Below are 15,786 nucleotides of genomic sequence, written 5' to 3'. Positions count from 1 at the left end.
CAAATGCAATTAAAAAGCCTTAACAACTACTGCTGCACGCTAATAATAGGAATTGGTCAGGACACACACACACACATGCACACACACACACCTACACCTACACACACACACACACACACAAACACACACGCAATGTAGGAGAAGTAATAGCATTGTTAATTACCATACTCCTGCCACTGCTGCTGGCCAATATCTCACTTCCTTCACTCTCTCAGTCACACCTGCCAGTGTCTAAGTAATAATTCCACGTTCCTGCTATGAATGCTAATGTGACCACATAGCTAGCCAGTAGGCTAACAAGGTCATTACAAGTCCAGAGGTGCATGGTAGTCAGTCCCATTAACAATGTTCTTTATACTGTATATGTCAACTGTCAGGAAGAAGAAAGACTGCAGACTGCAATGCAAACCTAAGACTGTGGCACACTGTCAGGAAATCTTGGCACTTGGCACTGTGTATGTACACATGTGGACCATTACAACAACACCAACTGATCAACCACAGTTGTTTATTCAAACTCACTGTTGCCAAGCTACGTTCTTAAAGTGGCACTAAGTCATCTTTGACTTTTATCACAAGTCACATTTTCACAACAGAGATCAAACAGGAATGTCTAGTGAAGAGGCATCACGATGCAAAATACTGTAAGAACAATACTGCGTTATCATTTGCTTTATGCACTTGAGAAGAAAATGTTGTTGAGCAGCTGAAAGTGAAAGCAGGTGGAGGTTTTTGTTGCGAAACAGAGAGCTGGAAAGTGAGTTTTGAAAGCCAGAAATCTCAGCACCTGGTGGAGTAATCGATGAGTCCCTGGTATTGATCAACAACTCTATCAACCCCCCTGCAGATTTATTATGGTCATTTTGTGCTATATGGGGCAGTAGCAATCTCACTTATTGCACCTTTAACCACAAGCTTCCAACATACAAAGGCCTCTTTAGGGCCACTGCTACACGGGGGAGATCTTTGGTAGTGAGGAAAGAATAGACACTGTAACTTCACACAGATTTAATTCAATAAACCTCATCTATCCATGGAGGGCAAGCAATTTAATCAGGTGCCTACCTCGTATAGGTCCAGCATCTGGTTTCCCCCGATGCCCCTGGTGGTCTTGACATTCTCCATGGCCAAGGTGAAGTAGATCCCTCTGGTGTCAGACAGGTAGAGGTTATAGGTGTCGTTCTGGTTCCACTCCTGCACCGCCGCAAACACCTGCTTCTCGTCGGTGCTGACGATGTGTAAATCCTATCAGAGAGTGAGGAGAGATTAAGAGGAGTTACAGTATGAGTGGAGGCTGAGGGGTGACGGATTAGAACAAGCTGACCCTGTGGGGCCGGTCATGGGATCAGTGTTGTGGTGTGAATACAGATGGTTTATGACGTACTGAGGATCGCACTCTGAATGTGGTGCTATTGCTATAAGTTTGAACCGGAAAGGACTCCACACAAGACAATAAAAAAAGAAAAAGAAAAAACGATGAAAGTATGAATGTAGGTCACACACCTGTTGCTCTGATGCTAAAATATTTTTTATTGCTGTACATTAAATTTGCATCACCAAACAGTAGGGAGAAAAGGGCTTTCAAAGTGGCACAGGATCTAATCAAAATAAAAGGAATTGGAAGCACCTTACATGCAAAGTCAAAATATGTATTAAAGCTTCAAAAGCGCATAAATGAACAACAGCGCATAATGAGCAGGTGAACATATATTGTTAATTTATGCACTTTTGAAGCTTTAATAATTATTTCAACGTTGCACAAGTAAGTTGCTTCCAGTCCCTTTATTTTGTACATTAAATTTGTCAATACTTTGATGGCATCACAGTCAAAAACAAAAACTTCTGAAAATAATTATGAATAAATGAGCAAGAATAATTTATAGATCAATGTGACATTCTGAATCATTGATCATCAAACATTCTATAATCAATTTCTATGATTCATGGAAAGTAAATAAGATTGCTCATACTTAGCACAATGTTTGCCAGACTGAAGTTGCGGTAACTTACCTTAGGCAGGGAATACTTGGGCAGTTTGATCCGTATGAATGGGTCTCTCTTGTAGGACACGTAGTAGCTGGCTCGTCCTGATGTAGGAACCTACAAACAAGATGGACAATTGATTGTGTATTTAACATAAATCTATGCCTTACAGTGTTGCCTTTTCCCTTGCACTGCTGTGGTGGAGCTCCACTGCTGAACGAATGCAGAGAAAACCTTGCATCAAGACCTCAAGTGTAACCTCATCATTGACAGCGTATTATATTTTTCCCCAATCAATTGAGATGGTGGGGGAAAGCAGAAATCAATCTCTCTCTTTGTCCCGGTATTTTCCAAGGCGATGCACCAGGTATCCAAGTTGATTTTTCTGGACTTGGCCATTGATAGTGATCTCCTGGCTTGCATTCAGAGGATGCTGCTCTCCAGGTGTCAATGCACTTAGTGGTTTCAGAGTAGACTTTGGTAAATATTTTGTAGGACAATCAATAGTCCCATTATTCTTTGTCAAGAGAAATCTTTAAGTTGCCTAACCAAAGCTCAACTCCTGTCTGGAAGAAAGTCATCCTTAATGATCTAGACCATGTGCAAACACTGCAAGCTGCTAGCTGTTAGCTTATGCAGCACAAAAAAAACATAGCTGGGGGGTGTTAGAGACTTATCATTAGCCCTGAGGCCATGGTAGCCCCACACACACACAGACACACACGCACACACACACAAAGCAAAGTGAGGTTGCCGCTTCACAATCCCCTTTTCCTTCCTATTAATACCGATTTAAGAATTTCATTAAAGGAAAATCTTCAAATTAAACTTGTGACTCTTGGTTCAAGGGAAGCGATATCGGTATTAATGTTGTATGACAGGACCAATTCTTTTACTGATCTGGTAAGTGCTCTGAATGGCTCAGAAGAGAGAAAACAAGCTCAGAGGAAATATAGCAGGCTAGCAGTGAGCACCGCAGAACGGTCCCACATGCAATCGAGTGAAGAAGCGGGAGATCGATGGTGGGGTAACCAGAGGCGGTTTGAACTTTAAGAGGAATTGGTATGATTGATTTTTTCCCCATCCCTTTCAGGATCTTTCGTCTGTGACGCAACGTGTTAAAACGTAGAGGTGCTCGAATTGAAGGGGAGGTTTAGGTTGAGTGCTTGTGAGTTTAGTGGAAAGACTTCTGAGAGGTCAAACAGGATTGAAGGATCTTTGGAGAACAGCTCTATTTCTTTGTCTAATATGCTGCCAAGGCCAGTATGGCTTTTGGAGGAAGGACTTGCCTGCAGGTAGCTCAGGTAAGTAGGTGTCTGAAAAATCACTATGCTCTACAGTATGAAACAGTAAGAGCAACAGCAACAATAATAATGATCATAACAATGATGTTCTACTTGTATAGCACATTTTAGGCTATATAAACATAAAATCATAACAACAAAATATGAAAATAATAAATAATAAATAACACAAAATATTTCAACATATAATACAACTAAACAGAACTAAGGGGCACAAGCAGGTTTAGCGATTTGAAAAACTTGGCTTAAGGGCTTTTGTTTTGAAAAAGGTTCAGTGTTTGTTGCTTTTTTAAGGTGGTTATGGGGTTAGAAGGATTGGATGGGCTGATGTCAGACTGTGTGAAGCTGTATTGGTACAGGAGTGTGGAGGGGTGGTGGGTTCAGCGTGTGGAGGACTTTATTGATGACGGTTATTAGTTTGAAGAGGAGGCATTGTTGTAACGGGGGGTCAGTGGAGGTTTTTTTTTTGGTGGGGGGGCAGGAGTCATGTGGTCTCTGGTGCAGCAGTGTATACGTATAGGGTCAGTGGAGTTGTGAAAATAAATGCCCCCAAAAGTTTGTTGGAGGATTTTGGAGGTGGTGCCAGTAGTTGCAGTAGTCTAACTGGCACTGGCCTCAGCCACTTCTGCAACAAATTCAATTTTTAGGTGGGGTGAGGTGAGGAGGTGAAAAGAAAGAGGTACCGAACCCCTTTCCCTAAACTCAGGTGTTAAAATAGACAATGCTTTTGCCGGCAGACATCAAGCGCAATAGTAGTTTTTGAGTTAAAATTGTATAAAATTGGTTTTGTGGAGTCTAACGATATAATTATTCTGACTTTTCCGGTTGACTTTTAAATGTATGAATCCTCATTTGCACAATGTCAAAGTAAATAATATTCACGCCGGAGAGAAAATTAAAATACAACCCAGAAATTGCACCGCCGTTACTTGGAATTCAGGACATTACCATTTCAGATTTTTCTCTCACACAAATCATGATTAATATGACACACCGGGCAGTGGCTTGAATGAATATTAAAAACAATTCCGGCCTCACAGAAAAACAATGCACAAATATTCAGTCAAGTTTAAAATATAACGATTTTACATATTTTCTCTATGCCATGCCACATCCTTTAACATCCTATATTAAGTGATAAATGGCACCACTTTATAGAAAATAGGTCTCCATTCTTTTTATGACAGCATCATTTGGAATATTGAGGCAGTAAAGTAGCAACTCTAAGGTGAACTAATATTAATAATAGAAAGACATAATCATGACAACCAACATAAATAATGAAATCAGCATATTTAAACATAAATAATCAAACCTTTCACATTAAATTTCCTACTAAATACCTACAAGTAGACATAGTAGTCTGTGTTAACATGTAACGTATGTGTATTTGTGATTTATTTATTTAATAGGGACAGTGCATATTAATGGACATTTAAAACCAAATGTAAATATGCCAGATGTAATCACCAGGCTAATTTTCATCTGTTGTCCCTTGGCGGGTTGATGTCACAGTTAAAATACATCTCACAGTTTAATGAATAAACATAACATACTGTAATTATAGTATAACCTATTAAAAAGATAGGAAGGAACATAAAATATGAATAAATAGGAGAAAAAAAACACAAAACTCTTTCACTCAAGGTTAATGACACGCGCCTCACACAGTACATCATGGCCAAGGTGTTCAGTGTAGTTGACATGTTCAGACTCCTACCTGGATGAACACGTAGTCATCCTGAACCACCAAAGAGCTGATGTCGATGTAACCGGGGAATGGGTAGTTCCTATTGGGCTCCGTGCAAATCTGAGCTCTGCACGTCACATACTGTACATCTGTTAGACAGGGAGAGATGGAATTAAGGTGTTAATGGTATAGTAACATTGATTCATACAGGTCATCGTAATATTTATAAACATCACTGCATCTGCATTTAGTCATCTTTGATTTGATGCTGAGACATAATTAAAGAAGTGCTAAGAACCTAAAAACATATTTATGTGTCTTACTTGAACTATGAAGGCTTCTACTCCATCAGTCCATGCAGTCTGACATTTTGCCTGATTAATTTGCCTCTCTTTGTAGCACATGTCTTATCATCTATAGATACCGCAAACGAGCATCTCCGCCTGTCAATCATGCCCCGGTTGTACAGAAAAAAAAAAAGGAACGCTTATATCTCAGACAGCCAGCCTGCTCTGACATCACAGGCCGGCATAAACAATTTCACCTATGGAAGACCTTGGTGGTAATGCCATTCAGAGTTATGGAGTTGACATTCAGCGAGTGAGAGCGTTGAGAAGAAAGGCCATATTAATCAAGTATCATGCACTGCATTTATTGGTGGGGTGATCTGGTGATGTTTCCCCCGGGACGCACTCTCAACTCCGGGTGGAATTAATTCCTATACAGACCCCCACCACCCCTCTGTTTCACATTTTACTCAATTTTTCTGCCTTTTTTTGGGGGGTCTGTTCATTATTCCCCTTCTGTGTGTGTGTGTGTGTGTGTGTGTGTGTGTGTGTGTGTACGAGAGACTTACTTCCATCGGGTGCGTGAGCCTCCATGTGGATCAAATCTGGTTCCTTATCCAGGCCTGATACAGACCTGCATAAAGGAGTAGGGGAGAAAATGAGGGATTGTAGAGGAATAGAGAACCGTAAAGATAAAGAATAGGAAAGGATGCTTAGGAAAGAGCGTGGAGAAGAGAAAAAAAAGTAAAAGACCATGGGGGAGTGGGGTGGGGTGTGGGGGACTTAGAGGGAGGGAGAGGAGAGGTGGGAAGAACAGATGAAGGGAGATGAGTCTCAGCGGGGGCATTCTGCTCCAGTTATAGATGGCTTACTTTAGCTTAGCTACACTAACGGTAAGGGGGATGCAGGAAAGTTCCCCCCCCCCAAAAAAAAAAAACTGAGTCCCAAATGTCACATTATGCCAAGCACACCCACAGCAGCTGCAGGCTTGTTTCCTTCCAGAAAAATGTCACAATAGTGTAAATACAAAGGAATAGAAATACAACCTCCTTATCACAGCCCGCGTGCTGCAGGATCACCACGTTCCCCGACTACGAGTTACTGCACTTTATATCGCTGAGCATAATCTCGTTTTCTTGTTCATTTCACTGGTCGTGGATTGCACTGGACGGATGCAGCTTTCCTATTGTAGCAGTATTTCATTCCTCGGAGGCTGATGAAGCCATTGTCTCCACGCAGCCAACTGGAGGCCTGCCTAGCCAATGCTCGAGGGCCAGAGTTTAGATGCCCTTGAAGGGGCTTTGGCGGTGAAGGGCGAGCCGGCAATGGATTGGGCACATTATTTAGGATTATGCTACTATGCCACGGAAGTAGCTCCAGATTTATGCAAGTTACGGTGGATATAGCCGACGGCGATCCCAGGCGCACCCCAGTCACCTCCGAGAGAGAGAAGAGCAATGAGCTGGAATAGATCCGGGCCTACGCTTGTGATGAGTGTGCACTTTCAGATATTTGAGGTACACTGCAGGGGGAGAGTCAGAGGCAGACATGATTGGATGAGAAGCGACAGGGACGTCCCGGGTCCATTATTAGTCATAGCACCTCATACTGTATGTATGCTTGTATCTCTGCATGTATGCATGTGTTGAAATCCCTCCTTCCTTCGACTGATGAAAAAATCATGATTTCTTATATATGTGCAATTCACCTGATGTGGGCGGGCCGTGTATGAGAAATGAAGCGGAGCGCAACATGGCTGAGGAAGCTGAATGCAAAGTGCACTCTGAAGGAGAAGATTAATCTCTGCCTGATTGTATCAAGGGTAGAAAATGAGCAGAATTTTAGCGGCATCACCAGTCAGTCACACACCTTGTTCAAAGTCATCAATATCAAATGCTCACTCGTGCAAAACACAAGCAACAGTTCCTGCATTCCTGAGTAAACAAAACCCAGATAAGGAGGATGGAGAAGAATGAGAAATAGAGGAGCAGTGAAAAAGAGAGGAGGGGAAGGCGAGCCGGGACAAAATGACTCACCAGTAGAACCTGTTCGGTGTCACATGCTCGTGAACCAGCTGCCATTTTCTGCCAAAGTCCATGGAGCTGTACAGCTGTGAAGATCATCAGAGAAAAGAATAAAATCAGTCTTGTTAGTGAGATAAATGAATGTTTCCACATTCGTGCAGCTTCTAATTAGACCGGCTGATTTAGAAGTTCTAACAGTGACAAGGGAGCTTGAGGCATGGCTGGATAATTCCAGGGTTGAGGTTAGTCTGGGGCTATAAAGCATGATTGGAAGATAGGCTGACAGCGTTGAACTGCTATCATCATTACCAACTGGCCATTCAACCAAACATATAGTCACCAATATAGGAATCTCTATTTCCTTCTCCCTTTACAAATTAGAGCTATAGGTATCGAGGAAGCACTTTGTGGGAACAATAAATAAAATGAGTGAGTTAAATAGCGATGACATTAATGTGGCCACGTTTAGCTTGATCAGCAAAACATTTGGTGTGGTTACCGTGATTCAGTACTTTTTAAAGTGCTTTTATATTAAAAAACAAATGTCTAAGTTGGACACAAAACCATTTCTTCAGCACCAAATCATCAGGATTGAAAAGCCAAAGCCAAGGTCTTACAGAATGAATTTATATGAGACACAAGGTACAATATATAGCGTGGCTGACATGTAGGTGTACAGCATGGAGCCAATGGCCCAATTTCTATGGACTAATTACATTTTCTGGTGCTCGGGCGAATAATTAATAACCAGGGTGCATTTCCCTCCATTATACTGATTGATGTTTTGGAAACAGCTCCCTATATCTTGCTGTGTCTGTGTATTGTTATTTTCCTCCAACACACTGAGTCGGTGGCCCCAGTCGAGCTCTATGCTAATGTTCCTACTTGTTACCTTTTATCACAGCAAATCTGACATTTACTCTGATAAAAGGATACACATTTGTCAACCAAAGCAAATTTATTTGTCAGCTTCGCAAGGAAAAATCTATTTAGGTCAGCAGGTGCGTTTTCCTTTTAAAAATGACATTGCTGATGTTCTCATAACATGTACTGCATCACTATATAGACAGTCTCTATCAGATTGTAGCAATAATCTGCTTCTAATTTGCATTTGGCATAATTCTTTGGATTTTCCCATATGGATATCACACTCAATCATAAAATCATTCCATCATACAATCAGCACTTACAGGCCATGTGTCTATTTGTAGTATCCAATGCACACTTGACAATGACAAGCAATGGCATAAACCAAAACATCCATCTTTGTGCCCCGTCTGTGGTATTAGGCCTGGATCCAGTATTAGCTGTGAGCAAACACTTGTCTGAACCTTTATAAAGTCGAACAGCAGCTAATAGACCCGTAGGCGTTTATTACCCATATGCTGCAGAAACTTTGATCTCTGATTTTGCCAACCTCAGTAAAGAAAGGGGCCCCGGTGGAGCCTTGGGCCTGTGTAGCAGGGAGGCAGGCAGGGTCTCTCATCACTTTGGACAGTGACATACGATGCCACTGGGTAAGCTCAACCTCTCCTCTCCCCATTCATCAGTTCAATGACATCTTAAATTCTAAAGCTTCTGAGCTGTCACAAAGTAAGCTTCATAGTTTCCCACTCACGTCGATAAATCAAAAACACAGCCAGCCAGCCGCCACACCGCTGATGGAGCTAGTGACAGCCAAGGGAGCCGCCAAAGGACAGGAGCTCAAATGGTGATTGAGGAATTGCAGATAGCATGTTAGTTCAACTAATCTATTTATGTTGATGGTGGGTTTCGAAAACATTTGGGTTGCCTTGACCTGTGCATCAGGTTTGTAGGCATTGTTGGGCAAGTTGTGATCCAGTCGAAGCGGCAACATGTGCACTTTTTAGAAGTTTTGCAGAATCTTAGCCAGGTTTGTGGAGAGTAATGTGGAACCAATCAGTGCTTTTTACAATCAGTGCCTCTCAAAAAGGAGATTAAGGAGATTGTGTCCGTACTTTAATTTGCATGGGAAGTACTATAGCAAATAGTAATGTGATTAATATTTCTGACTATTTTGTAGAATTCTTGCACGCATACATTAAGTCCTTTTTGCACTTTAAAAAACAAATCTGAGCTTTGTAAGGAGAAAAGGGGAAGTTGTGCTTTTATGACTGAGGGCCACTTGAGAACATGTCAAGCGGAATACTAAAGCTTGAAGATGCAAAAACAAAAACATCCAGGGGTGCGCAGAGGTTGGTGAGGCCATCACACAGTGTGAGTTGGTTTTCATATCTGATGAATAATTGATCCTAATCAGGATTCAGGGAAATGCACCGAACAAACATATCGTTTATGCAAAAAGTGTGTCACAGCCAGAAGAGTGCTGCGCCCTGTGGCTTAGATCAGAGCCAAGGTCTTAGAGGGCTGGCTATGTGTCCCAAGAAATCCACTCCTAAAGCAGTGTGGTAAATCAAACATGGATGGAACCTAAGTGACATGATTCAAACTCTTGTGTCCCACTGAAAGATGAAGGATTTCTTGGGGCCTGTAAGCTATTTTTCTTTTTTTTGCAGAGGTGCTCAGCATACGCTTGAGGAAATTCCAAGTTATTGCTTTTGCCGTTGCTATCCAACTATTTAAAGCTTGGTGGAAGTGCACTTTGGCTCAAGATGAAATATGAATGAAAATGAAAGATAACTTTCAGTACCTGGAGCTCTGAATACTGAAAACATGCCAAGCGTTAGGCGCTACCATGACTGGGCAACAGCATCCGTCTACCCTTGAAATCAATGAGAAAAAGAAGTGAATGCTACAACAACATGTCCCCAGTGGACAGGCAACATTGTGTGAGAGTGACATGGGGGCTTTCAGTGTTTTAGGAAAGGCACACACACACACACACACACACATCACTGAACTAGTGTCACAACTGACCCTGTCACTAGTCTTGCACTGACAACTAGCAACAGCTACTTGTTAGCAATACACCAGCACCAAGATGTATCTCCTGGCTGTTGAGGAATATGATCCGACTAATGTGATTGCTATATCATCCGCCCAATACTGGAGGATGATGATTGTCACAGACAAAACTGGCTAATATCATTTAGAATTACGGCTTTCCTCGACTCGCACTGTCATCTGCAAATGAGCCTGCAGTGAAAAAGAGGGAGCAAGAGAGAAAGAGAGATAAAGAGAGGAGGAAAAAGACAGACAGACCGTTATTCTCGCAGCAGATGACAAAATTTGTTTGACTTGAGCTACCAATTAGTGACAGGAGGCCTCATTTACAGTTCGCTAAAGGGCAACAATCAACAGGACCTTTTGATTAGCTCCTTGGTTGACAAATGAAATACAAAATACCGCAAGAAAAAAAGGGGGTGGACACATTTATGTGAACTGAGTCGGAGAGAAACCACTGGAACCACCCACAGTTGCACTTAGTGAGAGAGTTTTTTTGTAACAATCCCTCTTTTCCTTAGAACTCTTGGGTCCAATTTCTTTCTGGCTTTTGCCCCGTGGTTAGGATAATGCGCTTAAGCTCTATTGATATCTTTGCTATGAAACACTGTAGTAAGAGGAAGGATAACAGATTTTTTTTTCACAGCTTTTTTGCCCTATTTCTTTGCACTCTGCTTGCTGCAGTATTGCAGGGGCAACATTTCGCTACCAGAAAAAAACAGACTTGCTCATTAACATCAAAGTACAAACAGCACCACAACACATAAAAGTTCTGAGAAGAGAATCAGGACTTGGGAGTTATGGAAATGATAACTGCTGCGTTATAGGCCCCTGTGTCCTGCACAATTACTATAAGTCACTTTTATAACTCCTAATTAAGTCTCCTATAAATTCTTGATGCATCTATGTACAGTGCTCTAAATCAAACCGCTTCTGTTGGCATCGCCTTGGCTGGGAGGACAGGGGAGGACTGTTTTTATCCCCCCAGAATTTATGGGGCCTGGAAAATGCACAGCAGTGGGGACGATCCTATGGAGGCAAGTATAGGAAAGGGGTATGCAAATGAGCCATCTGGATTGTTTTGACCAGGAAAATACCAGGATTAGAGTCCAAAGTATAGCCCTCTCACTTCACTTGCCACTGCATCTCTACTGTTGGATAAAACATTTGTACCTTCAAATTCAGATATTGATATTTCAGATTGACAGCCTTTTCCCATGGCATCAGACATGGGCATTGGGAGCCAAATTCAGGTCAGTCAATCAATCAGTCAGCCAGACAATCAGTCAGTCATCAGACACTTAACCCCTATATACCAGTGCACTATCAAATTGATTTGCAGTACTTGGTATATTTGTTTGGGTTTTCTTTGGTTTATTGAGTAGTATCTAATTAAGATAAAAGTAAGTAACAGTTCAATTATTCTGAGCATTCATTTTCACACAACCTTGCCAGAATTTTGGTTGAACAGTGTGATCAACTGATCCGATCACTGAAATTATGTATTTTATGGGTTTCAGTGCTCACTGCTAGTCAGTGCCTGACAGTTGTTGATTTGTCCCTCCATAGTTTGTTCTGTGGTACCAAACGAAACCAAATGGGTGTTCTGCAACTGCAGTGGCTATGCGTGAAACAACAAAAATGCTGGTGAATATTTTAGTTACAGCTAGATTGAGCTAACAAAACAGTTTTGCACCACAGGTGTGGAATTTAATAAGTTTGGGCGATGCAAATGAAACATTTTGGCAAACAGGAGACTGTGTTATAATAATGAAAGACAGCTAAGCTACTGAAGCGTAGCAATATAATAGAATGGATCTATTTTTCTTGACAATACCCTGGGTGAATGATGTGTCTATCTGATTATCCCAGGACTGTACAGTAACTTCAACTACAGCAACAGTTGATGCTGTACCGACTGTACAGCAGCTGGGCTTGTTGGAACTGCAGCATGGGTTTAGATGAGTTTCATGGGCCCTAGGGTCATGACACTTAATCAGCCTTAATGTAAACCTTTCAGTTCAAGTAAAAACGTGAACATTTCCAAAATTTTCTAGATTTTCCATGACAGACTGTAGAAATAGAGACCATAAATTACAAATCTCTTATAATCTAGAAGCTTCATTGTGTGGCTTGAAAGATAAAGGTTTGACAATCACATGACAAAAGTGAATCAGTGAGACTACCATGCTTATAGGATAGTAGTTGACCTCACAGTGTCATGTTACTAAGCTGAGAGGGAACATGTGTTCCATATGGTACATCCACATCACATTGGCCATTACGATGCATACTGCAATTATTCGTGCTGCTAATCACCAGTGTTGCTGTATGCGATCGTGATCTTTTACTACGTTGTAAATTCAGGGGAATATTTTTTATTCTTGACACATGGTGTGCCCACTCACAGATCTACAGTTTTTATCCTCGCAGTGGATGCTGAAGGTGTTTTTCAAGTCAAGTGCACATCTGAAAAACCTTTGGGATTTGAACTCCTTTGAACGTTTTTTTTTTTTTTCACTTTGTCCCAAAAGATATTTCACAAAGCAAAAAGCATATCACAACGTGAACACGGTGTGGTTTTCAACCACTTGTTACACGTACATGCTCAACAAATTAAAATATTATCCTACGTGATCATCAATGTCAAACACTAATGTGTGCCTACTCAAGTTTAACAAATATATTCCCTCTGGCTTTGTGCTGACTTACATACTGCACCAGCTCCTCTGGGTTCCCTCAGTGAATCCTTGTTACACTATCTGTGCTACCTTTGCTACATAAGAAATACACAACAAATGATAACAGCCTTTCAAACAGAAGCACAACTGCTTCACATTCAGTAACTATGTTTTCTCTCTGGTGGCAGATGATGGTGGGATGTGTGTTCAGTCCTCTATTCTGCTCTGCTGGCCAAGGGCTGTGAAGCCTCAACAACAACTTCCATGCGCTTTGAAAACCAGCCGCCTCTTACATACAAATTTGTGCTGGTGTTAAGAGTCTTAATGATTCCTGTGAGCAATAACTATCATGTTGGTGGGTTCAATGAAAAGGCACACACTGCTTTGATTTAAGTATGCATACAAACAATAGTGGTTCACAATGTATATAAAGTAGCTCACTTCAACCTGGGCCTTCTGGCAATGATTTTTTCCAATTAGCTATAATTACGTTGTGAAATGCTATGCCCATATGCACAAAGAAAAGAACCCCATTATCTCCATTGTGGTAGTGAGTGCAGTGTCTGTATTGTCCTGATCATGTGTTTCAAATTAAAGTCCATTAAAAGTATCCTGGGAGGGCCCGATGCAGCCAGATGAAGCGCGGCCGAGCTGTCGCAGCTCGCTGACAAGTGAGCTGAGCACCAAAGATACCTGCCATCTGGAGAGTCAGTGAGTTGAGAAATGCACTGCAGCAGCTGAGCACCCATTTTGGCTCAAGCTCAACATCACCTTTTGAAAGGAGGGCAGTGAGAGGGCTGGAAGTGGCTCTTTAGAGGGGGCAGGACAGGGGCACACTGTAATAGAGGTGGAAGAGCCATTTTTGTTTGTGAACCTTTAAGGAACACTATCTTGAAGGTTCATATCAGAAGGGAAGTGGGTTGAAAAGGACGTGGTGTGCTGTGATGATGGTGCAGACGTTTTGAATCAACAATACTGTAGCTACTGCTCAATGTTGTTATGAAGAGGGAGGGAAACTGCAGGCAGCTTGAAGTGATCTCATATCCAATGGGTTACAATGATGCGAATGTTATTTTGGCTCATTCAAAGTGGTGCCATGTAAAATTATGGGAATAGAGGTTAACTGCTTAAGTAGGATGTCAATTGTATCGTAAGTGTGAGTGGCCTCACATGGAACCACTCTATAGCACGTTTAGCTGTTATCTCTCCTCCACAACAAGAGCTTTATTCTCCAGCAAACGGGTTTACTCTGTATCACTTTACACTGGCGCATCTATTTAGAGCCTGTAGATGTCATATATTGGAGGTTTAAATGAAGAATCACATTTAGCAGGAAAAAAGGTGTCAGCTGAGGATTACAATGACATGGGATGATCCTGAAAGCATAGCACTCTGGGATATAGATTCACTGCCTTGCTATTAGACAAGGTTTGAATTAAAAGAGCTTATCTGAAGAGGACTCTTCAACGTCAGAATCTATACCCACAGACAACAATACCACCCATATTAGGAATGTTACAAAATGGAAAATGCTAATTCTTTTTATGTAGTCAATGCAAATGAAAAAAAGAAAGAAGAAGAAAAAATTAATCCTGAATAATGTGTCTTCCCCCCTCTCTCCCTGAATACTTTATTGAGCCTGATGTCCCCATTGCATTTCTGAAAACGTTTAGTGAGGATACAATTCGCCTAGAAATAATTAACAGCATAAATTTGCATCATTAGGGTGGATTAAGTCAAACAATGTTTGCATATTGAAGGACTGGAGGGACTGTGTGGCTCTAAGAGAGGCAGTTATGCAGTTTCCTCTCTCATTTTAGGTGGGCTAGTGCTTCCCTTGGGAGCAGGGATTGGAGAAAATATCCAATTCATCTGGGAAATGCAGCATTCAGACACATTATTTTAGTTGTGTGTGGGTTTTGAAAATGGAAAAACAATGGCCAAATGACTGAAAATCTAAGGCAGCATGTTTGTGTGCATGTGTGTGTTTGTGTGTGTGAGAATCTGTTTGTGCATGTGTGCATTCCTGCGCAAGCATGTGTGTGTAAGAGCACAGCCATTGAATAGAATGCCAGATTATTTCAATTATGGCCAACACTGTAGCGATTAGCAGTGTTTTACTCCTCCCCTGAGCACCTTCCAATCACAACCTAGGCAGCCAAAGTTACTTGCCCATTTTCCTCGACAGAGCATTTTCCCATTTCCCAGGCTAACTCGCCAGACTGCTAACACCCCCTCCAAATCCTAAGACCCTGACAGACTCAGCCAGCTTATCCAGATGTGCACCTGTTTCTCTATGATCCCTGCAAACCAGGAAAAATAAAAAAAAGCAAAAACTATCCTCCGGACAGTTTATCTGCCCTTGACGTGTCTGAATAAACTCTGTCCAGTTTTGTTCAAGACAGAAGATAGGCGGGTTTCACTCTTTTCATGGCAACACATAAAGAGTACATTTTGTCCAGCTAGTTTCATTTTCATTGCTAGGCCTTCTTTCATTCCTGAAGAGCACCCTGTGGTTTCCTACAATAACTGTTCTTACAGCTCTAGGTCACCTTGCTATATGGAGGGAACATAGCAACATTACTAAGTCAGGGTTTAAAAGCATTATACAGAACTCACTGCCCAACAAAAAACTAAAGAAAAATGTCCTAGGCATGACCATCATGAATATAAAACTGATGGACAAGGGAGTTCAGACTTACCCAAATCAATTTTGTCATGTCATATGAATTAATCGCTATCTCCTCTGATGGTCTCCATGAAACACAATTTTTTTTTTATCTATCTATTCATAGACACAAACAGATGTACGCTTGAACCCCAGTCCTGCTGTCAAGGTGATAGCCGTCCAACAGTAGACTGCAGTAAGACTTCATAACTGTGCAACTTCTT

At 41.5% G+C, this 15,786-nt stretch overlaps 1 protein-coding gene across 1 annotated transcript in view; it reads right to left on the bottom strand.

Moving 5' to 3' along the window:
* The window catches only part of sorcs3a (sortilin related VPS10 domain containing receptor 3a), a 67,560-nt gene that overhangs the window by 33,926 nt on the left and 17,848 nt on the right, over window positions 1-15,786 (bottom strand). Inside the window, exons 3-7 of the mRNA XM_071519747.1 lie at window positions 7,301-7,374; window positions 5,834-5,898; window positions 5,008-5,126; window positions 2,011-2,100; window positions 1,066-1,245 (exon numbers count right to left, since the gene is read on the bottom strand). Of these exons, the coding sequence (XP_071375848.1) occupies window positions 1,066-1,245; window positions 2,011-2,100; window positions 5,008-5,126; window positions 5,834-5,898; window positions 7,301-7,374 (528 nt within the window). The remainder of the gene's footprint in view (window positions 1-1,065; window positions 1,246-2,010; window positions 2,101-5,007; window positions 5,127-5,833; window positions 5,899-7,300; window positions 7,375-15,786) is intronic.

Source organism: Centroberyx affinis, unplaced genomic scaffold (genome assembly GCF_046629955.1).
Source record: "Centroberyx affinis isolate AG114_WGS23_722 - 3 ecotype Tasmania unplaced genomic scaffold, CSIRO-AGI_Caff_v1 ptg000730l_1, whole genome shotgun sequence".
Taxonomy (NCBI): domain Eukaryota; kingdom Metazoa; phylum Chordata; class Actinopteri; order Beryciformes; family Berycidae; genus Centroberyx; species Centroberyx affinis.
Note: the sequence above shows the minus strand (reverse complement) of the source record. Positions and strands in the feature narration are given on the sequence as shown.